At 34.1% G+C, this 27,045-nt stretch overlaps 1 protein-coding gene across 5 annotated transcripts in view; it reads right to left on the reverse strand.

Annotated features, from left to right (window-relative positions):
* Positions 1–27,045, reverse strand: part of ATP13A3 (ATPase 13A3) — an 84,896-nt gene that overhangs the window by 46,173 nt on the left and 11,678 nt on the right. For 4 of the 5 annotated variants that reach the window (XM_045539967.1, XM_045539963.1, XM_045539965.1 and 1 more), the window contains 10 exons: positions 11,932–12,029; positions 9,805–9,978; positions 8,949–9,131; positions 8,659–8,729; positions 6,934–7,014; positions 5,414–5,483; positions 4,395–4,529; positions 3,866–3,938; positions 1,531–1,662; positions 5–184 (listed from right to left, as the gene is read on the reverse strand). In XM_045539967.1, the coding sequence (XP_045395923.1) occupies positions 5–184; positions 1,531–1,662; positions 3,866–3,938; positions 4,395–4,529; positions 5,414–5,483; positions 6,934–7,014; positions 8,659–8,729; positions 8,949–9,131; positions 9,805–9,978; positions 11,932–11,982 (1,150 nt within the window). In that variant the 5' untranslated portion in view covers positions 11,983–12,029. The remainder of the gene's footprint in view (positions 1–4; positions 185–1,530; positions 1,663–3,865; positions 3,939–4,394; positions 4,530–5,413; positions 5,484–6,933; positions 7,015–8,658; positions 8,730–8,948; positions 9,132–9,804; positions 9,979–11,931; positions 12,030–27,045) is intronic. The other variant, XM_045539966.1, reaches the window with a different exon arrangement.

Consider the following 27,045-nt stretch of genomic DNA (forward strand, 5'->3'; position numbering starts at 1 on the left):
CTACCTGTTCTAACTACTACGGCTTTGACAAGTTCTCCGGTGTAGAAACGAGTCTGAATAACAGTCGTACCACAAAACAAAGTGTGTCGTTTATGTGATTCTGGATTATATAACTCATCTCCCATTCCTTTTATGTCCACTGAAGGATTTGGCAAATTGGTCTTTGTCACTGGAACACTTTCTCCTTAAAAAAAAAAAAAAAAAAAAAAGGTTCACAAATTATTAAATGAAAGCAATATCAAACACAAAAAAAACTTACAGTTTTAAAAATCTTAAATGTTACATACTGTTTACAACAGCTATTAAGTGTTCTGTATGTGGATAACACGGCTTAAAGAATTAGCTTTTTGTATACTGATTTCCTCACCCAGAAATACTAAATTTTTTGTCTCCCACAATAATTCCAGGAAGTGATTTGTGATTCAAAGGTAATACTAGTTTATATTATATATTTGGAAATGACTGTCATAGAATTTGAAATAGTTTCAAAAAGAGACCAAGTAGCTGCTATAGTCACTGTATGTGTTCTCTCATCCCTAATAACTAAAGTGGAAAGCATTCTTGTTACCTCAAGTACACAAAAGATGTGAAGGCCTACCTCTAACCCCTGCCCCCGCGCCCCAAATAAGGAATAAAAAAAGCATCTGGGCAAGGAAGCGAAGAGAAGAATAAGCAGTATGGAAGTTCTCTCAAACTATCACAAACAGCCAATTCTTCTTAAAATTTAATCCTCTGTAGTAGTCACTCTTCTTGCTTCAAAGAAGGCAAGTATATGGGAATATGTATATGTCTAAATGTATGTTTTAAACAAGACTCTTAACAGTTTCAAAATATATTATATAGGAATCATTTTCCAGCCAGATTGACTATGATAATTTTTTTAAAATCACATGATTAAAAAAAAATATAAAGCTCTGTCTCCAGATTGTGAATTTCCAAAGAGAAGTCATTTTACAATTTTTTTTTTTTTTTGAGATAAATCTTGCTCTGTTGCCTGGGCTAGAGTATAGTGGCCCGACCACAGCACACTGCGACCTCACACTCTGGGCATCAAGTGATCCTCCTGCCTTGGTGTCCCAAAGCACTGGGAGTACAGCTGTGAGCCACTGCGCCTGGCCGAGAAGTCATTTTACACTTTACCTCTCCTCAGTTCAAGAAAGCTATAAAATCTTTATTTATTCCCACTTTTTACACATCAAATAGGGAAACAAATACTATATGTTGCATTATCTGTGGGCAAGGGATTTCTTTCCTCTTTCCCTACTAAAAACCATTTCCTAATGTCAAAAGAGTGGCCAGTGGCAGGCCAAGAGATATGGCAACATCAACATAGTACTTTAGTAGCACAGCTGAGTATAATGCAGAATTTGGTCTACTCCGAATTCAAAACTTCAAAATCCATCACATTAATTACATTCATGAGTAAAGATACAAATGACATAGCTAATTCTGAGAAAGCTTAATCAGTAACTGCTTAATCCTAATATTATCAACAGTTTGTGTGATATTTACTCATTCGGTTTAGTTTACCTGTTAACATGCTTTCATTTACAATGCAGGTACCATTAATAAGTACTGCATCACAAGGCATGATTGTCCCGTTTAATGGAATGACCATGACATCTCCAGGCACAAGGTCTGTAGAAAAGATCTCTTCTATTTCTGAATTTAAAGAAAGAAAGAAAAATCTGAAAAGAATATTCTTTAACTTGGAATAAAACTATAACAAACAATCTATCCAAAGGTCACCCTGTCTCAAGTTAATAATATAATGGGGTTAAGTAGGAAAATCCCAATAAATGGAAAGTTTTGACCAATAAGATTACTAGGCAAACAAAGCGTGGTGTGTCAGCTAGTTTGTCTCTGATGGGATGCCAACCGAGCACAGGTGACGCCAAGTACCCTCTGACCAAGCAAGTCAGTAACTTCCACACTCCTGACAACTATCAATGGTCAATTTTAGCTATTAGCAGTCTCAGAAAATAGACACTATGAGTCCACACAGGAGATTCCCCTGAAACAGGTAAAATAAACTCAGATTTCTAATAGTCCCACGGAAACAACAAGCACTGAAAAATTTAACATTCTTTAAACGGCATTTTTTATAGTATTCTTTTTCTCACTGTCACTGTCTCATTACCTTCTTAATATTCATAAGTTAGTTTTTTTTAATTATTTTAAATGTGACTAAATTTATTAAATAAACATTATAATATTTTATCTAGTTCATTATTTCTTTATAAATTTAAGTTAGCTAAACACTTTTTGAAAATATCTTGCCATGGGTAAAAGGTTTTCTTTAGGATCACCTTATATTTAGGCATTCTCTCTCTTTTCCTCTCATTCTCCCCTCCCCTCTCACCCCCCACACCCGTCTCAGGTTAACACTGTGCTCAGAAGACAGTCACACTAGTTTATAAATGCAGATGAGTGAGGAGAAAGCAATTGTTTTGTTATGTTTGTCTGTAAGACAAATACTTTTCTCTTTCCTTTCTAAAAACAAGGAAGTCATTTACTAAATTACGAGGAAATAACTTTTATAGAATATTTAGTACATAGTAGGTATATTAATCATTTTTTTTAAATAAGGCCCCTATTTTAAAACTTGACTTTCCTTAAAGCTTTAATGCCACTTGAAATTCTATTCCTTTTAGGTGTACCAGAAAAAAAAAAAATCAATGATATGTAAGACTATACAAAGTGGGTAAGGAAGATACAAGCTGAAAGGCATGTCTGTTCTAGCATCCCCAATAACTTCAGCAGCAGCAGAGCAGGAAAAAGAAGTACCAATAAACCACATATATCCAAGACAGCAGCTAAGGGAGGAAGATCCTCCCAGCTAAAGTAGCAAGTGGCCAGGAAACACAGAGAAGGAAGAAATCCCTTGCATGTAGTCTACTGAGTTAAGAGAATGGAGACTGATTTGGTATTCTGGATAAATCAAAGTGGCTACTTCCTCTCCTTTACCTCTTCAACATCTCACCAGACAAACTTACATATCCAAAACGTTACCCTTCCTACAATCCTCCTCCTCTTCCAGGTTTTCCTATTTAATTAAATAGTACCAATATCCATCCACCCAGTCTGACACCTCTCCATGATCTAATACCCAATGATTCACCAAATCCTGTTCAATACTCACATTTATTATCTTTCAAACATATTCTCACTTCTCTTCATCTCTACAGCCCCTACCTCGATAAAGAGGCCATGCCCTCAGTATTATTCCCCTCTAAACCAGTTTGAACATGGAAGCCAAATGATATCACTCCCTTGCTTAAAACCCTTCATTAGCTTTCCATTGCCTTTTGGCTTGAGTCCAAATTCCTTAACATTTATTGCCTTAGAAGGCCCAGCTGTCAATTAATTGCTGTATCAGCCATACTGAATTTCTGTTGGTTCTTACATGACCACATGATTCCTATTAATAACTGCCAGGCCTTCGGGCATTTAAAACCCTCTTCTCCCCACTCTCACCTTCCCCTTACCAACTTCTCACCTATCTTTTACCTGGCTAACACAAAGTCACCACTTAAAAATACTTCAAAGAAGCTATTCCTGATACCTATAGTAAATGACCTCTTGCTATCACAGCATTTGTCACACTTTATTGTTACTGTTTATCATCTGCCCCTAGAAGAAATCTCCAGAGCCTAGCACAGTGCCTGTCACATAGAAAAGAAAAATACAAGTTGACAAAGTGAATGAATTTGATACACACTCAGGAATCCAAATATATATTTTTAGTTCTTAAAAAAATGAATGCATTAATACATGTATAATACCTTGGGCTTACTTCACACATTAGTGCTTAGTGGGTATTTTTTTTTGGTTTATTCTTCCAATGGTCACTTCAAGTACTTACCTTCATTTACTCTACAAACTGAAACTCTCACAGTACTGTGAGCTGCCACCATGTCATGCAACATAACATATTGCTGAAAGAGGAAAAAGAAATTAAAAACAAGCCCATATGAACCCATTCCTCCCTCAGTAAGTTAATACAATAAATGCATACTACTCTGCCTTTATAAAATGTCAAGAGTCAGAGATTCAGAGATTATTCGCGGTTTTAGCTCAAGACAAAATAAGAACTTTAATGAGACTGTTTTAATGAAACAGTAGAACCAGCCTTCCAGCATTCCAGTCTGTGATAAGCAACTATAGATCTCTGTCCTCTAAGCAGTCAAGTGGTAGTCTGACTCTAAAACATACCTGCCTTCCCCCCAAGTTCCCAAAAAAACCCAAACAAACAAAAAAGGCAAGGAGAGAAGAGTACATACTCATACAACTAAAATATTACATTGAGTATGTACCTTATATCAAGCTATTATACTCAGCTTACATGTTATTACAAAATACAGTTGTGAAACCCATAATAAATTTGGACTTACTTTTCTAATAGAATATAGTGAGCTTACAATCGATACTATGGACATAATCACAATGGCTAGAGCATAGTAATAGTATTCATCAGTGCACCACAGTATAACACTGAACAGCTGGAAAATGTAAAATGGGTTGAGAACCTAGAAAACAAGATTTTTAAGTCAAATTGAATGAGATATAACCATGCAGATACTCCACTTTTTCACTGACAAGTAACCAAAAAGATATTTATAGGATAAATTCTATAGTACTCAAATGGCAACATGTTCTATCTTAAAGAGTAGGACAATATGTTATCATATTCTTGTTTATCATTAAACTAGTAGAATTTTGCTAAATAAGCTTAATTTAAATTATTGACATCCATTTATATTCATACGACCCAAATATAGAGTCAGCTAGAAAAGGCTAAAGTGTATAAATTTAGCTGTTCTGCATTCTGCTTTAGCAATAAAGTATATTTCTTTCTTTCTTTCTTTTTTTTTGAGACAGAGTCTCACTTTGTTGCTCAGGCTAGAGTGAGTGCTCTGGCATCAGCCTAGCTCACAGCAACCTCAAACTCCTAGGCTCAAGTGACCCTCCTGCCTTAGCCTCTCAAGTAGCTGGGACTACAGGCATGCGCGTCATGCACCACCATGTGTGGCTAATTTTTTCTATATATTTTTAGTTGTCCAGCTAATTTCTTTCTATTTTTAGTAGACACGGGATCTCGCTCTTGCTCAGGCAGATCTCGAACTCCTGACCTCGAGCAATCCTCCTGCCTCGGCCTCCCAGAATGCTAGGATTACAGGCCTGTGCCACCTCGCCCGGCCACAAGTCAACATTTAATAAACGCAAAATTAGACAATTTTTTAAAAAAATCCATGCCCCAAATTCTTTCTCCACCTTTACTTTTCAAGTAAAATAATAAGCAAAGAAAAGTTGGGAAACAGAAAACCAAGAATATCTTGTTACTTAATAATAACTCTTTCCATATTGACAAATCTACTGATCACAACCGTTGAGTTATATACAATAGTCTTACCTCTTTGATTAGAAGTTTAAAAACAGAAGGCACTTTCACAGTAATTTCATTTACTCCATAAAGCAATTTCCTATAATAGGAAAATACAGCAATAGTATTACATTATATTATATAATTATAGTATAATTTAGTAAAGGCATTGCATTAGATAAAGCTCAAACCATGGACTCCTCTTAAATTCATGTTTCTAAATACTTGTCTTCTACAATTCAAATTCTCTATCTACAATATTTAAATCAAGAAGTCAATACTAGATAACTACTGTTAGCATTTTATTTCATTTTGTCTGACATCTTTATATGTGACAACTATCTTTCCCATTAGTCTATAACCACGTGAGCAAAAGGTTCTCTTCTCCAACCTTGAAAACAATAATCTTAAATTAGAATTCACTTTTGCAAGAAACCAAGTATGAGGGATCTTTTATTATTTTTCTAATAAGAATATTGTACTAAGAGTGTTCCTTCCAAAACACTGTACATATGACTTTTAGAAAAAATGATTTTGGCCAGGCACGGTAGCTCTCGCCTTTAATCCTAGCACCCTGGGAGGCCGAGGTGAGAGGGATTGCTTGAGCTGAGGAGTTTGAGACCACCCTGAGCAAAAGCGAGACCTCATCTGTATTATAAATAGAAAAATCAGCCGGGTGTGGTGGCATACCCCGTAGTCACAGCTACTCAGGAGGCTGAAGCAGGAGGATTGCTTGAGCCCAGGGGTTTGAGGTTGCAGTGAGCTATGATGGTGCCACTGCACTCTACCCTGGGCAACAGAGCAAGACTCTGTCTCAAAAAAAAAAAAGAAAAAATGCTTTTAAAAACTTGTTTAAATTCTTCTATTCAATTCCTTTTCATAGTAATTTTATATGATATAGTAATTCTTGCCTTTTATGAAGTATAAGTCTGAATGAGTGATTTTTTTTGTGTATTCTAACCATCTGAAAGAACACGCTACAAAAGTACAAGAAAATTTCTAATTTAACTTGAAAATGGCATTTATCTTTAAAATATACAATACACTGGTATATTTTTATGTTTTAACAAAGGATAACAATTAAAAAGATTATGTCTCCCAATTCACAAATTTTCATTGTTGTAAATTTGAGCTCATGCTTACAATTCCAAATAAGGTATTTCAGAAAATCTAAGATGCTATCAATTATAAGACATTCCATTACTTTCCGTATGATCAAGAAAGATAAAAATGCTGTCAAGGTAACACTCCACCAACTGTATGACACATGCCAATTTCAGAAATGTTAAAATGTGAGAAAATGTGCACCTTAGAATTGATGAAATATGGTATAATTTCCAGGGTATCAACTTCAAAATATTAGCCTTAACATTTTTAGAATTCTTAAAACTGAGATAGTCTTAAATAAAAAACCAATACATTCTCAACTGCTCTGTCTGTAATATTTAAATGTCTATTAATACGTATAACTATATGGCAAAGGGTTGACTATATACTAGTGATTTCAGGAATTTTGAGAATAGATCTAACTTTAGTTGGATAAAAATTACCTGTAGGCATGCATCCCCTTTGTCAGTCCTGCACTATGCTTTTCATAAATTGACGTACAAGAAACACCTTCATCCAGTCCCCTAAATAAATCCAAAGTTTTTACTTTAAACAATGTTTAAAATATCCAAATTTCTTAACGCCTCATTTTTCTATATGCCTGATTTTAAAAGTGTGACTTCCTTACAATTTCTTAGAAACCTTTACAAAAATTTAGATATAATGAATGAGAATTTTAAAGTCTCAAATTAAGATAAACAATAATTAAGTCTAAGCCTCAAACACAACAACTTCTCAGTTATCCAATGCATTCATCACATAAGATGGCTCTAAATACTCAAGTTATTATTGTTATCCTTTAAGGCTGTACCAAAGGTTTAAGAACCAATAATTAAACTAAAAAAATTTGAGGCAAAGCATAACTAACTTGAGAATTCCAAACTAAAAATGAACAAGTTTTACTTTTTATCTATCTGTAGTTTCTCCTTTTCAATTTTTTATTTGAACTAAGAAATCCTATTCATTTTCTTCTATCTCCACAAAAGCACCAGTCCAAATCCTTCCCTAAGCTAATGCACACCTAGGTCAGAAGCATAGAATTTATAAATCATAGACAATGCCTAAAGTCTGTAATAATTCTAACTGGGATTCAATTAACATATCTACTTTTTCCAAAAATGTCTTAATTATGCTTAACTGAGATACCAGTAATAGAAATCTAAAGCAAAGAGAATCTTACACACACTTAATTCAAATCCTTTCCCCTTTTTTCAGATAGGAAAGGTAAGCTTCATGATTCAGTGCTATCACTGGGATAAGTTTAAATTTTATAAGTTTCTATGGCTGGTAAAAGCCACACAGCAAATATGTTTGACATTTCTCCCCGCTGAGGTTGATGACTTCTCCAGAAGGCAGCAGGGACTAGTGCCAAGTCAAAAAAAATTTAACAAAAAAGCAGCTCACTAGCAGTTTTCTTTAAGGCAATGGTTCTTAATCAGGAATTGTCTTTAGAACTAGGCATGTGGAAATGCCCAGATGCATTCCAGAATGTTACAGTTATTTAGTGTGTCTGAGGAAAGATCCAGGCATGAATATTTTGAATGTTCGTAACATGATTCTTGTTTTTACTGCTATAATTAAGAAATCCTTTGGCAATCTAAAGCAATGATATTTAAGTATTTATAATAATCATTTTAACAACAGCAATAAAAACAGAATTCTAATTAATTTAGTGCTCCACATAACATAAATTTGAAGGAATTACTACAATTTGTCCTACCCAAAGGTGTGACACATTTGATAATGTCCCATTCTTTATCCACATAGTAAAACTGACAAATTTCTATTTGTCTACTACTCCATTCCTCAAGTACAACTGGATGTAACTGTCAGCAAATTAAAAGGTGATGATTCAGATACTCTACGTTAAAACATAGGCTATGAGCTGTACTCAAAATTCACTTTGAGGTGAAACTGAAAAGAATTCAGACTCAGTAATTTTGGCATCATACTGATTATTCTATGTAAATTTTGCCACAGTACAAGTTGCACATGGGACTTATTTTAAAGCCGTTAATGAGCCTTCAAATAAGACCAGGGAGTTGTTAGTTAAGTGAATAAAGTTTTGAAATAAAAACCTCTTCAATTTTATGTAATATTAAAATGAATTCTATCTAGAACATTTCAAGGCATTTACAATACAACCCAAACAAAAGAAAGATACTTACTTTAAGAAATCAAAATTGTGAATGGTATCATTCCAGAAATACTTTACACTATGGTGGGTGAAATAACGAATCTGTAGAACATACACAAATGTTGTATCAAAAAACATATCATCACTTGTGACCGTAATGTTACTTCTATTAATACCTAAATTGTGTTATAAGTATTTTAGATGCATGTAAATTTACCTCAAGCAGTAATAACTACAAATAGAAAATTAGAAGCTATACCTGATAGCATAAAACGAAACAATTTTGGTTTTTAACAAAACTTTGGCACTAAATCACTATACCTGTTGCAACTGAGTCTGTGGATATTTACTCAACTCATGCCTGTTCTCTTCAGCTGGATTCTCAATTAAGTGAACTGTATGGCCATTAGAAACCTTATTAGCTGTAGATTTTCGACTCAAAAATGGGTGAGTTTCCAGAGACAATAATCGGATTTTTGCACAAAACCACACTCTGAATTCATCCTTAGAAGAGAGAGAAAGGGAGAGAGGTAATGAGTCAATTATATATATTGTTTAACAGCCTCTATTTTTATTTACTTTCCATTCTTTACATAATATTATTTATTTATCCCTAGTTGAGAAAGCATCATTTTTCCTACTCACTAAATAGTAATATTAAAGCTTTTCATAAAGATGTTAAATTCAAACACTAAGTGCTCACAATTTTTCTACTGCTCACAATTTTTTGACATATTTCATCAAAAGACACATCAATACTCCATAAAAGATCATGAGTAATTCCTTAATTTATCAATGTGTATGCTGACACTAGATATTAAAGCCTCTTACAAAATGCTTCCAATTAGGATTAAAAAAAAAAAAAAAAAAACCTGAGATGCAGCAGCATCTCTAGCAGTTGGCCTGGTGAATGAGAGATCTTAATTATAGTCCTGAAGGGCCAATCCCTTAAACAGACAAGTAGCTAATCTCTCAGGCAATCAAAAGCTGAAGGGGGTAAATCTGATCATCTTGAAGATTCCTTTAAACTCTAATTACTGTAATAATATTCACTTCAAACAGAGATATTTTAGAAATACAAGAATTAGCACTCCACATTATATCCTGTATATGTCTCTATACAAAGACATTCTTTTACTCCCCAAATAATCAGCTATAAGTAAATACATGGACTTACAGTAGTCCTTAACAGCACCACTTCACAGTCTTTAATTGCAGCTCTAATACAGGTTGCTTTCACCCGCCACTCAGGCATCCAATAGAGAAGGAGGAGGAGAAACCCGCCAGTGCAAATCACTCCTAATGAAACTATGGCAATCTTCCAGCGACTCAAATTGTAACCATAAATCTCCTGCATGGACAGTGATCACACAATTAATTATCAAATGATATAGCTGATAAATTCCAAAGTTCTTTTTCTCCAGATGGGTACTATTGTCTTGCAAATAAACTGTAAATATTTTTCCAATCCATAATTTACCTTTAAATTCTGTTTTTGACAAGTTCATTGTCAAAGTTATATTTTATGGTTTAATAAAGAACTATATTTAATAGTTCTTTCCCACTGACATAGTATATCGTATTTACTATATTTTTCTAGAACTTTTTTTTTTTTTTTTTTTGAGACAGAGTCTCGCTCTGTTGCCTGGGCTAGAGTGAGTGCCATGGCGTCAGCCTAGCTCACAGCAACCTCAAACTCCTGGGCTTAAGCGATCCTACTGCCTCAGCCTCCCGAGTAGCTGGGACTACAGGCATGCGCCACCATGCCTGGCTAATTTTTTCTATATATATTTTTAGTTGGCCAGATAATTTCTTTCTATTTTTTTAGTAGAGACGGGGTCTCACTCTTGCTCAGGCTGGTCTCGAACTCCTGACCTCGAGTAATCCACCAGCCTGGGCCTCCCAGAGTGCTAGGATTACAGGCGTGAGCCACCGTGCCCAGCCTGGAACTTTTAAAATTTCATTTTTACATACCTTTTTCATTCTTCCAAAATTTATTTTGTAATGAGGTAGTGGGTTTTTTTTAAATAAATGTTTGATTTTGGAATAATCTTAGGCTTATAAAAAAGCTGCAAAAATATCAGTGTTCCTGTATATTCTTTGTCTAGTCTCCCTAATGTTAACATCTTAGTACAGTTGTCAAAATCAAAAAATTAACACTACTGCATTAGTATTAACTAAATTCAGTCATAGGATTTCACCAGTTTTCCAGTAATGTCTTACTTCTGTACCAGGATATAATCCAGAAAATCACACTGCTTTTAGATCAGATCAAGATTTTAACTTTTTTTTCCGCAAGTGATTTGCTAATTGTCCCAATACCACTGTGACTTATGAATTTGACCCAATGACCCAAATTACTTTAAATCTTTCAAGTTACTTCCTCCTGGCCCCAACAAGGGTTGCCAAGTTTAAAACATGAAAATGCAGGGGGTCTAGTTAAATTTAGATTTCAAGTAAATCACATTAATTTGTTTGTTGTATGTAACATTTGGGACATACTTATACTACAAATTTATTCCTTGATTATCTGACTTTACATTTCATAGGACCTCTTAAATTTTATCTGACATACTTCTGGCTCCACTCCAACAAAAAATGGAGAAGCTTTTTTATTAAATTGATTTTCAAAGTATTTTATAAATCAAATCAGAAATTTTTATTTGGGATTATATTTAAGTATTAGCTAACAAAACCTCTTAAATCACCAAATGCAAGAACATACTGCTCCCGAAGTTTTGGGTTTTTTTGTTTGTTTGTTTTTGTTTTTTTTTGAGACAGTGTCTCACTCTGTTGCCCGGGCTAGAGTGCCGCGGCGTCAGCCTAGCTCACAGCAACCTCAAAGTCCTGGGCTCAAGCAATCCTCCTGCCTCAGCCTCCCGAGTAACTGGGACTACAGGCATGCACCACCATGCCTGGCTAATTTTTCTATATATATTTTTAGCTGTCCATATAATTTCTTTCTATTTTTAGTAGAGACGGGGTCTCGCTCTTGCTCAGGCTGGCCTCAAACTCCTGAGCTCAAACAAACAATCCACCTGCCTCAGCCTCCCAGAGTGCTAGGATTACAGGCATGAGCCACCGGGCCCGACCTGCTCCCTAAGTTTTTAAGAGTTGACAGGTGAAAAAAGAAACTAAAACCAACAAAGAGATATTATATGATCCCAATTCAAAAACACAGGCTAAGAATAGAAGTTCATTGAGTTAGCTCGTGTTTTTTAATTGTACTTTTCTACTCCCCTAGAATAATAAAGTGTAGACATATATTCTTCATACTTCACAGTAAATAACAAAAACTGCTTACCATTTCATCTTCTTGACCCTGGTTGATAGTCTTCCTTTCCTCTTTGTCCATATCTACAGTGGTTTAAAGGTCTTTTGCTTCAGAACACTTGAAGATAACTGATGGAAGAAAAGAAACAAATGTTAGTGAATTAATTTTACATCTTAGTAGACTGTACAACTTCATTCTATCAATTGTCTATTGCATTATCAAAGTGTTCTTTAAAAATGTTTTTATTAAATTTGAATTCTTCCAATGCAATGATGAACACTTGCTGATGGGAGATATCTTGTGATACATGTATCAAATTTAATTGACATTTAAGTGGTCACTAAAGTGTTAACTGTTGCTAATGACATTTTCAATGGTATGCCAGTTACTGTACCCATGTTACCACCACAACACTTGGCATATTTCATTAATTTATACTAGTAACAGCACTGATAAAGAACAATTTAAATTCTGAGAGGAACTACAAACAGCCTCTTTCATTTTCATTCCTCAGATTCAAATAAGTGGCCTAGTTTAATCATCTTGAGCTAAATGTTACTTCACACAATTCAGATTTATCCCTTGAAGTATAGTAAATAGGTACAGCACCGGCAGTGAGACCAACCCAAAAACCTATCAGAGATTATTAAATTAATCATGCAACAAATATTTACTGAGCACCTATTACTTGAATGGCAATCCCTGGCCAAGAGTCAATTGCTGTGGCAGGTGTACTCCTGCTGGAGAGCACACAACTCACTCCACCATTCTCATGCCAAGTCTACCGGGCAACTTGCTGATTGCTTCTACTACCCATGAAGCTTATCCAGAGAGAAAATTCATTGAGCCCACTGGCATATTTTTCCTTATTTTTTTTTTCTGTATTTCAAATATCAGACACCATTTTACACATTAAAGAGATCTGTAAAATGTAAAAACAATGCCAGTTTTCTCACTAATTTTTTTGATTTTTGAAAAATAGATTATTTTCAAAAAAATGTTACTTAACATGTAGTAAGTTTATCATTATACTTTACCAATACCTAAAATATCAGTTTAAACTCATCACATGGTATCAACAGATATAATTCACATAAAGAAAAGCTCTTTAGTGTCCACAAAAATTTTCAAGAGTGCAAATGGGTTTGAGACCAAAAAGTTTGAGAACCGCTGTTTTAGACAAGGTTGATCTCTGCAAGACACAGTGGGAATATTACTTCCCTCATTTCATATTCCATACATTCATCTATTTAGTGCACGTATTCAAAAACGTATTGAATACACAACATAAAAAAATTGGTGCTTAGCCAGGCATGGTGGCACATGCCTGTAGTCCCAGCTACTCGGGAGGCTGAGGCAGAAGGATTGCTTAAGCCCAGGAGTTTCAGGCTGCTGTGAGCTAGGCTGACTCCACGGCACTCTAGCCCGGGCAACAGAGTGAGACTTTGTCCCCCTTCTCCCCCAAAAAATTGGTGCTAAGATAGTAACAGCTACCTACTTTTACATGATATGAATTAAAAGCCAAGTAAAAACAAACACAGAATTTTAAAGCAATTCCACACATGAGACAGTTGAAACCTCCTGATGTTATATCATCAACAAAATAACCAATAAAAATACTGTGGTGGAAAAGAAGCCTTAAAGGTATCAGGTCCAACTTCTCTAAAATAAGCCAGATTACCATACAAAACCCTTTGGGCAGTTTAGTAACAAGTTCCTCTCCATCTAGGGCAGTGTTACAGTCCCAAAGCCAGAGATATTCCACCATGGTAATAATGATCCATCAAATCAATACAACTTGAGATGGCAGTTATTCTCACAGGGCTATGCCTGCTGCTGTAGACTACGGAGAGAATAAGCAAGCCCATCTCTCTCCCTGTAGAAAAGAGTAGCTGTCGTTGCCTAAATGTGTAAGGTATGGTCTAATCCTGCACAGGCCTACCTTTAAAGGGTAAGGCAAAGGCATTCTAACACTGTTCTTACTAAAGAATACTTACTAGTCTGACGTTCTTAACCTTTAGTCTACGATTCTTCCTTAGGCTCTATAATGAATTGCAGGATCATCACTCAAGATTCATTGAGGCCATTTTCGATAACAATTCTGATCATTTCCTATCACTACCACATAAAATATGTTTCCTGGGGGAAGGAATTACTTCCAATTTTTATTGGAGACCTCTGCTTCCAATCCAGTTGAAATAACAGGGACCATATTTGCCTTCCTGCCTAAAACAACAACAACAAAACAAACTATATAATGGTTTTCAAGGAATTGGACATCAGGTAACAAAGGAAGCTGATAACTGAGATGAAGCAAACTAGGTGAGCTCTACAATTGTCTCAGTTTACTAACTGAAAAAACTTTACAGATCACAAAAGAGGATAGGGAATGAAGAGGGAGTCCAGCAGTTTCACTGAGCTGGGGAGAGGAACCTGGGAGTCTGCGGAGGCACCAAAGCAACTAGGTTTGCAGGTCAGATCACCAGAGGAGAGATCGCTACAGAGGAAGAACACCAAGACAGACAGGACGGTGCCCCTCAAGTCTTCAGCTGAGTAATGATCAGTACTTACCTGTGAGGAAACTACCAAAGGCCAGGGAAAGAACCATGCAAAACGATTAAGAGGAGAAAACCACCAGCACTCACATAGCTGGGAATAGTGCCTGTTTCCACCAACCACAGCGGAAAACTCCATTAGTCACAAGGAATAAAGGAGAATATTCAGAAAGTTTTTGCTTCAATAATGGGCTATAATTAGCCCCAAACAAAAACTGTTCTACTCTTAGCTAACAAAGCTTTAAAATAAGACCTGAAAGAATAAAACGGTTTACAAGTAATTTAACTGCCTAAGAGTTCGGGATATTTACTACAACACAAAATATCCAGTGCCCAGTAAGTCACAATGTCTGACATCCAATTAAAACTTAACAGTCAACCAAAAAAGAAAATACAGTACAACACATAGTGAGAAATCCAATCAATAGAAAAGGACCCAGAACTGACATAAAAAAATTGGTAGACAAGGACATTAAAATAGCTATTGTAACTGTATTCCATTTATTCAAAAAGAAAGTGCTAAGATTAAACATATTAAGTAGACATGAAAGATATAAAAAAGAACCGAATTAAACTTAAGAAATCAAAAAGTACAATGTCTGAGATGAAAAATACAATAGGTAGGATTAACAGGAGATTAAACATAGCAGAAGAAAATCAATAAACTTGAAGACATAGTAATAGAAACCATCCAGAAAGGAGAGAAAAAAAAATCCTAGCAGTATCAGTGAGCTATGGGATGTCAAGCACTCTAATATACAGGTAAGAGCAGGGGAGGTAGAAACCAAAATATGTGATAATGGCCAAAATTCTCCACATTAGAGGAAAACTACAAGCCCACAGATCCAAGAAGTTCAACTAATACTAATCAAAGAAACATAAGAAACTATACCAAGTCATGTAATCAAACTGCTCAAAAAAAGTGATGAAACAAAATCTTAAAAGTATCCAGAGAAAAAAGACATGTTAATAAAAAGGAAGACAGATAAGAACATGAGAGTTCTTACCAAAACAATGCAGGTGAAAAGACCATAAAATTCACCCATTATAAATATACAATTCAATAGTTTTATTAATAGTAAATTTAGAGTTGTGCAACTATCACTGCAATCTAGTTGCAATGAAAAAACAGTGAGGCAACATCTTTGAAGTACTGAGAGAAAGAAACTTGAGAGAATTCCATACTCAGTAAAAATACCTCCCAAAAATGTATGTGAAATAAAGACTTTTTCAGAAATAAAAGCTGAAAAAATTTCTTCATCAGCAAATCTATACTCAAAAAAATAAATAAATACAGACCTTCAGGCGGGGGGGAAAAAATAACACATGGAAATATGGATCTCCTGGAAGGAATGAAGAATATCAGAACTGGTAACTATGTGGGTAAAAACACATGACAACAATAGCACAAAGAACACGGAAAAACACAACTAAGCAGTTGTAAAGTTCTTATTCAATACACGAAGTGGTTGAATATCACTTGACGGTAGACTAAGATAAAGAAGTATACTATAAACTCTGAAGTAACCACTAAAATCAAAAACTCATTGCTAAAAAGCCAACAAAGGCTATCAAACAGAATAAAAAAAGTACTCAATTGATCTAACAACCAAAACAAAGAAGAAAAAAGGAAAAAGAAGCAATGAGACAAATAAAACAAATAGCCAGATGGTTGATTTAAACCTACTATGAATAATCACATTAAATGTAAGTGTTCTAAAACACAGCAATTAAAAGACAGAGATTGTGACTGTATTTTTAAAAAGCATAATCTAATGATATGCTGCCCATAGGAAGTGCATTCTAAATATACAGACAGAGGCCGGGCGCGGTGGCTCACGCCTGTAATCCCAGCACTCTGGGAGGCCGAGGCGGGAAGATTGCTCGAGCTCAGGAGTTCGAGACCAGCCTGAGCAAGAGCGAGACCCCGTCTCTACTAAAAATAGAAATAAATTAGCTGGATAACTAAAAATATATAGAAAAAATTAGCCAAGCATGGTGACACATGCCTGTAGTCTCAGCTACTCGGGAGGCTGAGGCAGAAGGATTGCTTGAACCCAGGAGTTTGAGGTTGCTGTGAGCTAGGCTGACGCCATGGTACTCTAACCTGGGGAACAGAGCTAGACTCTGCCTCAAAAAATAAATAAATAAATATAAAGACAGAGTAAACTAAAGACAAAAGGAAGATATTTATGTAAACACTATTCAAAATAAAACTAAAGTGACTGTAGTCATTTCACAGTGATAAAGGATCAAATAACGAAGATGAAAATAGCAAGCCTAAGCAAGTATGTACTTAGATCTTCAAGATATATTAAAGCAAAACAGATAAAACCGAAAGGAGAAAAATAGAAATTCAGATTTATTGCAGATCTGACTTTAATATTCCTCTCTCAATAACCGGTAGACAAGATTACAAAAACAGGACACAGAAGATCTGAACAAGTGAACATAACTGACATTTATAAAAGACTCCACCCAACTACAGCAGAATACACATTCTTTTAATACATATACAGAACATTCACCAAAAAGAACACATTCTGAGACATAAAAAATATTCAAGTTATACAAAGAACATTTTGAATACAATGGAATTAAATTAGAAATCAATAAAGGAAAAGTTAAGTAGAAAATTCTTAAACATTAAGAACCAAAAATACATACTTCTAAGAAGCCCACGGGTCAAAGAAATCAAAGTGGAAACTATGAAGTATTCTGAACTGAATAAAAATGAAGACATCAAAATTTGCAGGATGTCACTAAAACAGTATTTAGAAGAAAATATACAGCACTAAATTCCAGTATCCAAAAGAAAGGCCATAACCTTAGCTTCCACCTTAAGTAGAAAAAGAACTGCAAATTACTCCCATACAGTAACCACTAAGGGAAACTGAGTAACCACTAAAGGGTTTATAACGTCCAGAGAAGAAATCACTGAAATAAAAAACAAAGAAAGAATGGAGAAAAAAGTGAAACTAATAGCTGGTTCTTTGAAATCAATAAAATTGATAATTTTTAACTATCCTCATCAAAAAGAGAGAAAGAAAACAAGGAGAGGAGAGATGCAAATTACCAATATCAGGAATAATACCACTACAGGTTCTGCAAGAATAAGAAAGATAATCAAGGAACTTAACAACTTCACACCAATACACCAACTTTTCTGTAGGTTTTGTTACTTCCAAATAAAAAATTTTAAGATTAAAAAACCCATCTTTATTAGTTAGTGAATGGACATGAGTTTAATAACTGCTAAAACTGAGTTAAAATCTAAGTGAATGGATACATGAGAGTCCATTATGCTAATCTTTCTGCTTTTTAATATGTAGAAATTGTCATAATAGAAAGGTTTAAAAAATAAATAAATAAAATAGCTAGGTGCACTGGCACACACCTGCAGTCCCAGATACTTAGGAGGCTGAGGTGGGAGGACTGCTTGAGCCCAAGAGTTAAGAGTCCAGCCTGAGTAACATAGCATCTTAAAACAAACAAACAAACAAACAAACAAACAAACAAAATATATATATATATAAATAAAATAAAAGCCAACAATCTGAAGCTTTGAAATAGAAGGAAATTTTCAGAAGACATTCATTCCTGGCACAAAGAACCATAAAATCTTGAGCACTCTGCCCAAATCCACTAACTCAATCTACTATGTACCAACCAGGCATTATCCATAAACTCTTAATTCACCTAACTTTTGCTATTGGTTTTTGAATCTTACTATTCTTTACCCTTGTCTTGTTTCCACTCCCTAGAAACACAGATGTACTTTTCACTTCTGTATATCCTAATTTTTCTACATAGAATGTATTAGTAGACAAATAAGCATTTTTTACAATTTTAGAAAAGGAATTGCCATTAAAATTCAATGTTTCATTATGCCCACGCACTTATAACTATTTAAAACCTTTTCCCTAAGTATCTCTTGAATGAGTTCATCTTAGTCCAGCATAACTAACTTTTCATCTCATCTTCTACAGTTAAAAACTGACCACAGCAGGAAATACTAATTATTTTTAAAAGAGCTATTAATATTATACAGTTTACTGTCCATGGCAACCTATTTTCATACTTTTCTAAATACAATTCTTGACCATATTATATCATTACTCACTTTACAAGTGTAATTTCTCTAAAATTTAGTTACTTTTTAAAGTAAAATTGTTAAGTCTTACCAACTTTTACCAAAGTTAAAATGCTAAGATAATTTAAATTAAAAGTTGCTCTAAAAAACACCAATTATTATTCACTTTAAACACATTATATACCTCACAGGAAATTACCAGGAATTCATTTTTTACAAAAACTTTTACCAAACTCCAATAAGACAATTGCCAACAGCTCTTACATTTAAAATACATGCATAAAAGTCCTTAAACATTACTTCAATGACTACATGATGATTAAAAAAAAACCAATAAACATTTTAAAATATACTGCTTATCAAGATGAAAATATATATTAAATACTATTCTACCATATATACATTTACACATTTAAAGCATTAATAGAAAACTTCTAAAATCCATTTAACTTATAGAAATATAATTTTGTTGGTTTTCTGGAACACGTGGTTTTTAATCAAGTCAATTTCTACATCACAGAAAACAAATTGAAGAAATTTTTCTTACCAATAGCACTATATCATCATTCCTCTCAATTGTTGATAATACTAGCAGGGCTTTCAAAAGCTGGCTCTTAATAAAAATAAAATAAAACTAAGCATAAAAATCTACTCAAATGAGAATTTTACACCAAATATTTGTTTGGGTTCTGTTCAAACTGCTTTCAAAGTGATTAAGACATTAAAATTAAGGATTTTTTAATTCACCAATTTTAAATGGGTTTACAGAACATATACCCTTCTGCCATCTGTCAGTGGAAGAGCTCCTATTATGTGAATAAATCCTAGCTAGCTAGCTCACTGAAGTCCCAACTCCACAGTGCATGCCTGAGTCTTGATGTTATCTAAATAGTAAGGAGCTTACAGGCTATTGTGCTTAACCAAACCCTTCCTTGAATTTATAATAAACTTGATTTGCTATGCAAGTAAAAGAAAAAAAAAAGCAGCACAGTACAATGTGAAGCTACTGGGAATAAAAACTCACTAAGTTTAATACAATGCTAATTTTTACAGTTTACTTTTTTCACATTATATAATTATTAAGAACAATTAAAATGTAATCTTTAGCCTAGGCTAAAAGTTAGTCAGATCTCATTTCCTAAAACAAGATGAGTTTTGGAAAGTTTATTTTTTTCACATTAAGTAATTACTAAAAACAATTAAAGTATAACCTTTAGCCTAGACCAAAAGTTAGTCAGCTCTCATTTCCTAAAACAAGATGAGTTGGCTTCAACAGGCACATAAATCTCCAAACCTCTAAGACATCCTTTCTTCATACCTGAGTTTCTCATGAGCTGTAACAATATTATAATAGTAAGTATGTACATACTTACTAAGTTTTCTTGAGGATATTCTATGTATGTGCCTAGATCTTTCCAAGTAGGTAATTTCACAAGGTGATTTAGAGAATGATCTGTAACTCAAGTAAAACTTCAGGTAAAGCAATTTTGAATACATTTTTAATTTAATTTTACTTCAGTCAATATTTGCCATCTTCAGCAATATTGAAGTAAATAATGAAAATTAAAAATGTTATTCAAAATTCACAAAACTGAATAAGTATAAAAGAAATTCAACTAACTGAATCTTCCAATGGTGTTTTTTTATAAGTTTGTAACATATATACTTCTAGGGTTTAATTTTTAAAATTAAAGCTGCACCAAGACTTCAGTGACAACTTGTATTATTGAATGAGGACTCCCCCCGTTTTGTTTTATAGTCCCAGATTTTATGAGAATTAAACATACCTACCAATGTTAAATAAAGATTTGATAAACCCAACTTTAAGGACCACACAAGGGGACTTTAAAGATCTATACACAGCACAGCTAGCATTCTGAATATTATTTTATTTGTAGTATCCACAGCAACTAAGAAGATAATCTTCTGCTTTTTGTAAAAGCAGTTCTACCTTTGCAATTGAAATAAAACATGCCCTAATAAATGTAAAATCCTAACTGTACTCACTAAATCTCAATTTTAGTATCTATTACAAATATGTAAAAAAATGAACAAAAATCTGAATCTTCCAAGTATAATAATCAAATTTTGACAACTATGAAGGCAAACCTTAAAACTTCAAATCACTCCTAACAATAAGAATGACATAATATAATTTAATGAATACATGGAAATTTTACAAGGATACCAGCTCAATTTTAACAAAGCTCTACTCAATACCCATTTTATCACTTCCCATCTTGGACTTTCTCTTATAATACGTGCTTTTGTTTCTGTGTTTAGGCTTAAGGAAAACCATTGTATCCAATATACACCAAACCAGGACTGTATTTACACTGGTAAAGTGGAGTCTTTGTATAATTAGGCTTTTTTTTTCGTATGTTACAACAAAATGTGATAGCTATAACAAAATAAGTTAATTAGGAAGATAATATAATTACCTGTATTAGGATCAATATGAAAAATGAGTTTAGTCTACACTAAATTCTTACATACATACATCATTTATATACACTATTCTAAAAAATCAACTTGTACTGAGAGAAACCCCACGTTGTAAGACTGTTAGTGAAACAAAAAGTTGGTTCTTTGAAAGGATAAACAAAATTGATAGATCTCACACTACATTAACAAGAAATAGAAAAGAAAGTACCCAAATAAGCTCAATCAGAAATGAAAAAGGAGACATTACAACTGATACCACAGAAATACAAAATATTGTCTGTATGATACTTCGTAAAAAAAAAAAAGGAAAACCTTACATGTAGGCTGACAAATTAAAAATGTATTATTCAAAATTCACAAAATTAAATAAGTATAAAAGAAATTACTTTCTCTTTATAATAAAGGAATGCATACAAATCATTTATATGCAACTTATAAAAGTATGCATTTTTTAAATGTCCATTTATGTGATAAGAAATTGTCTATTTTAATTATTCAAGCTACTCTAGTCTTTAAACTTTCATACTTTCCCTTAAATACTTCTCACATAAATGACTATTCAAAACTCCACATTTGGCAGGGTGTGGTGGTTCATGCCTGTAATCCTAGCACTCTGGGAGGCCGAAGTGGGAGGATCACTTGAACTCAGGAGTTCTTTTTGTTGTTGTTGTTGTTGTTTTTTGAGACATTGTCTCACTTTGTTGCCCGAGCTAGAGTGCCTCAAACTCCTGGGTTCAAGCGATCCTTCTGCCTCAGCCTCCCAGAGTGCTAAGATTACAGGTGTGAGCCACTGCGCCCAGCCTCAGGAGTTCTTGAGACCAGCCTGAGCAAGAGTGAGACCATATCTCTACTAAAAATAGAAAAAATTAGCCAGGCATGGTGGCATGTACCTGGTAGCCCCAGCTACTCAGGAGGCTGAGGCAAGAGGATTGCTTGAGCCCAGGAGTTTGAGGTTGCAGTGAGTGAGGCTGATGCCATGATACTCTAACCTGGGAAACAGAGCTAGACTCTCTCTCAAAAAAAAAAAACCTCCACATTCAAGGTTTAAGTGTTATAAAAGTGTTGTAATTGCTAGATATATTTCACAATCCTACGATCTATCATGAAAAATACTGCAGCAGGCAATATGAAATAGTAATAAAATCCATCCTAGACACTGAATATTCTAAAACTGGCAGAATCAAAATGGCCTAGAGAGAAAACTGGCACCTACTCCTGAGATAACCAAAAGTCAAATATACCAATGAATTGATGACAATGGCTACCTCTGGGCTGAAATGAGAGTGAGGAAAAGACTTTAATGCTTTTTGAATGTTTCTGCCAGAAGGAAGATTGAATAGTTGGTTAACCGTATGCATAAACTTCTAATTCTACAATTTGTAGGAACCTTTAAAAGCTTCATGGTGCTCTATCAGATATTCCCTTTGTCTGGATCTCACTCTTAAGTGATTTTACCCCAGGCAACAGAAAGTAGTCATTTTCAAGGCTCCTTTAACAAGTATTAAGCTACAGTTAATTATATTTATTTCTATCTTCTCTACATTTTGATCCAGCTGAGGAAAAGAATTAGCCCATAATACAGCATAAGTAGCAGCAAATTCTAAATTATTTTTATCAGACTAATTCATCTAAGTAGTAAGGTGTGTGTGTATATATATATATTTATTTTTATATATGCCAGGATCATTACTATATTAGGGATAGGAAGACATACAATTTCCCCCACCCCCAAAACAAATGAAAAGAGCACATACTAGGAGTCAACTTTAATTTGTCTTTAAATGACAATTACTTCAACATGAACTATTATGCAAGTTCCTTCAGCCTGGTCTCAACTTCTTCTTTACTAAATAAAGTAGGTGGACCAATTCCTATGAGAGATTTCAACCATGAAAGTTTTGATCCACACAAGTATGGCTGTTATATATGGCCTGCTGCTATACTCTTTCACCACTAGGTGACGTTCCAACATTGGTAAGGAAAAAGGCTGAGTCTTAATAAATAGAGCAACTGCAGTTATCCAAAGTGATGACAGGGATTAAAGATGAGAAATTATATACAAGATATTTTAGTGCCACTGGATCCTGACATGGAAAGGAGGAGCTGGATTTTTAAGAGAGCCACTGCATTCATGTGTGTCAATAGAAAAATAAGGTATGCAGTAAACACAAAACAACTGAGAATGGGGAGGGCAAGGTAGGTATATTAATGCTCCCCTTATATAGATTACTCCCAAATTTACAACTGTCTGAAACTAGAATTTAGGGATCTTAACAATGTTGTGAAGCAAGAGAGAGAACAGTAACAATTAAAGAGTACTTGAAACTATTAGAGAACAAGATAGTTTTATTTAAAGTATAAAATTATGTGATAAAACATTACTTGTCCATTCAACTGACGAAAAAAAAAAGCAGACAAGGAGCACCCTTATATTGTTATTAAATATGAAATGTCTGATTTCCTTAAGTACTAAGCTTGACAGTTAATATCTGTGACATTTCACTTTGACACTTCTCGTTTTATTTTTATTGTAAAGGTACATCATCTTCATTCAAACACACGTTTTGACTTGTGATTATCTTTCAAACTTTTTTTTAGTACAATTTTTATACAACCACAGATAAGTTAAAAATTCATATTATTTTCAAATATGAGTTCTGTTGTAAAACCAATACAACACAGCTCAAAATATCAACAAAGTGTTAGGAAAAAGATGTGGCTAATGAACACGTGGTATGTTTAAAAAGTTCCATTCTGGTAATTTTAATCTTAAAAATGAGCCACATGGACAACAGGAGACCAAGGTGGATAATAATAAACTAAGAACTGCAGTGTAAGCGAATCCATCTGAACCTATGCATACATTAACAAGGTTTGACTTTACTATTCCTACAATATCTGATCATTTAAGACAAATCCACAAGATAAGGAAGCTAGATAGAGGGGTACCACATAAATTAAACAAACATCAAAAGAAAAATCATCTCAAAGCTTCCCTTTCTTTGCTGTCACAACATAAAGGGGAACCCTTTCTATACCATATTGTCACATGTGATAAAAAAAAGATTCTTTTTGACAATAACAGGTATTCAACACAATGACTGAATAAAGATAAAAGTGCTGAAACACAGTTCAAAACCAAATATTCATCAAAAAAAGCTAATGGTGTCTGTTTGGTGGTCCAGTACTGGTATTATCCACCACAGCTTCATAAAACCTAGTCAATCATACAACAGATGTCTACTACAACCAAGTGGACAAAATGATGAGAATGGCTGTAATTAAACAGCTGAGATTGGTCAACAGAGACAGGCCAAGCCTCTTACAAGACAACATTCAACCACATGTCGCACAAACACTGCTCAAACTACAGAGACTGGACTTAAAAACTCTCTAGTATCTGCTGTACTCACCAGACCTTACACCAACTGACTACCACTTCTTCCAGACTTTGGACCAGTTCTTATAAGAAAAAACATTCAATTCTCAACAAGCTGTGAAAAACGCCTTTTGCAATTTCATCACCACTCACTCTCCCTCCAGGCTTCTTCACTGCTGACATAAACAAGCTACTGTTAGGATGACAAACTGTGTTGATAGGTTCGACACATACTTTGATTAACTGTACTGCTTTTTGTTTGAGATCTAATAAACTACACTTTTGATTTGAAATTGGACATTTCATATTTAATGGCCTAATATATTGCTATTAAGAGTGGATCTGCACTACCTTTTTACAAAACCGAGAGTATATTTAAATGTAAAACCTATACATACTTTATCCAACAAACCCAATTTTAAAATTCCCTGACACATCTTACCTATACATAAGTATGTATGTACAAAATATGTGTTCTGCAGCACTGTTTGTTGCAGGGGAAAAAAAAACCCTAGAACATACCTGAATGCCCACTCATAGAAGAATGGATGAATAACTTATGGAATTAAGGAAGATGAGTTAAATTTATGTATAGAAACCAAGATAGAGCTATATAATACTTAAAGACAAGAAAAAAGGAATGTCTCACATGCTATTTCTGTAACAACCAAATATTGTAGATGCATTTTAAAAAGACCAAAAAGAAAGGTATAAGAAACACACCAAATTGTTAACATTATCTCAGAAGGTGTACATATTGTAAGGCAGAGGTTATCATTAAGAGTTTCTTCAAATTCCTCTGCACTGTTAGGCCTATGAAATTCAGTACAAAAGTTTTGTGCTCTTTGAGGGTGAGAGTGGGTACTCACAAGTAAAAACAACTAGTTGGAACAAATAAGAGTATTTTAAAACAAGCAAAAAGAAAGTATGTGGCATAGGCATTTAATACAATAGGAACTGACAAGAGTTCCAGTTAACAGCTTGTGAAAACAAACTAAATTCATAAGTAAGCCTAATTCCCCAAACTAAAACAAATTGTTTGTTTGTTTGTTTGTTTGTTTTTGTAGAGACGGAGTCTCGATACGTTGCTCTGGCTGGTCTCGAACTCCTGGCCTCCAGTGATCTTTCTGCCACCACCTCCCAAAGTGCTAGGATTACAGGTGCGAGCCAACACACCCAGCCCAAACTAAAAATTATCATTAAGTTCAGAGGTAAGGAAAGGGTTTTTGTTCAGTAATGTAAATGAATGTTTCTTCCATTTTCATGCAAATTAGTGACTATTTCTTCTAAACTGTAACACTATTAATCAAAAATTTCTTAATAACTTTTCACATTGCAACCAACAATTTAAAGATAATCTTTGAAATTTAAACATTCATTCGTTCTCAGACTCATATTTTTCACATTTTACCATAACTAAAATCAGGATCCAGCTTACATGAAATCTTACTGCTGCTGTCAGCAGGTGACCACTATGATACAGTGGTTATTGTACACATATGGTCAAAATTGGCCTCACTGTTCAAACTATTGTCATCTCAGTTAAATAATATGCACTGCTGGTACTATTAATATTATACAATGTTGAGTTTAAATTGTTGATTAAAGTATGCAAAAAAGACTACCCCGTACTTACATAATAAAACAAAAATAATATGTACAGAAAGGTACCAAAACAGAGTAGCAAAGGAAAAGTCAGGATGAGCAAAAGCGGGCAATGGGGGAAGGTCAGGACTAGGCAAGAGTAGAGAAGAAAAAAAAGAAAGAAGAATAGAAGAAAACTTTCCAGAGGAGTATACTTCTAAGTCTTCATTATGTTAAGGAGATACATATAAATCTCTGAAATCTTCATTTTTCTTATTAACAGCAAACCTAAAAATAATTTGTTTTCATTAACTCAGCGTGGTTCACTCCACAATTATTGTATCATGACTGCAAGAAAGCAAAATTAATTTTACTCATGATCTATACTACAGTATGGTTCATATTTAATTCTTCCAGACATTATGATTTGAAGATCCAACCAAAAAGAAGCACAAAAATCACTAGGAAATTGTTCTGTACAAAAAGTACAATTCCTCAAATTTATAATTGTAACTAATAGGCACTTGGCTCAACTTGTTAAAGTTACATGAATTTGGGTTTTTCCACTTTATTCTTTTTTCCAATCTGAAATCTACCTAATGCTGACTCAAAAGAAAGATAGCACAAAGCCCCTAACATCTATACTCAACAAATATTTCAAAAATACAGTACTATAAATTGCCATTGAAGGGGATAATGGCCTTATTTATGGCAAGAATAGAAATGTTAACTTTCTAACTTCCTATGGGCATCCTGTAATCCAATATCCAGGATTTAAAAGAAAAAAGCAATATATTTGGATACTATATCAGCCACAATAGTAACAGACATCTGTACAGGGATATTTAGTTTACTTACAAAACACTTTTACAGGCATTATCTACTCTACTCACCAGTTTTCAATCAATAGGGACTTTTAAAAACAGGAAAAAATAATCTTCGCTTAACCAAGATTCACATTTTTCATTTTCCGTAGAAAGTCAAGCACGGAGCGACTTTACACCAAAAAGCCTTACCAACAAATTAAGGGATGACAGGTGGGCCGCAACAAAGGGGCTATTATCCAAAAAATCGTTTGAAAAGCAGTT

Source organism: Lemur catta, chromosome 1 (genome assembly GCF_020740605.2).
Source record: "Lemur catta isolate mLemCat1 chromosome 1, mLemCat1.pri, whole genome shotgun sequence".
NCBI lineage: Eukaryota > Metazoa > Chordata > Mammalia > Primates > Lemuridae > Lemur > Lemur catta.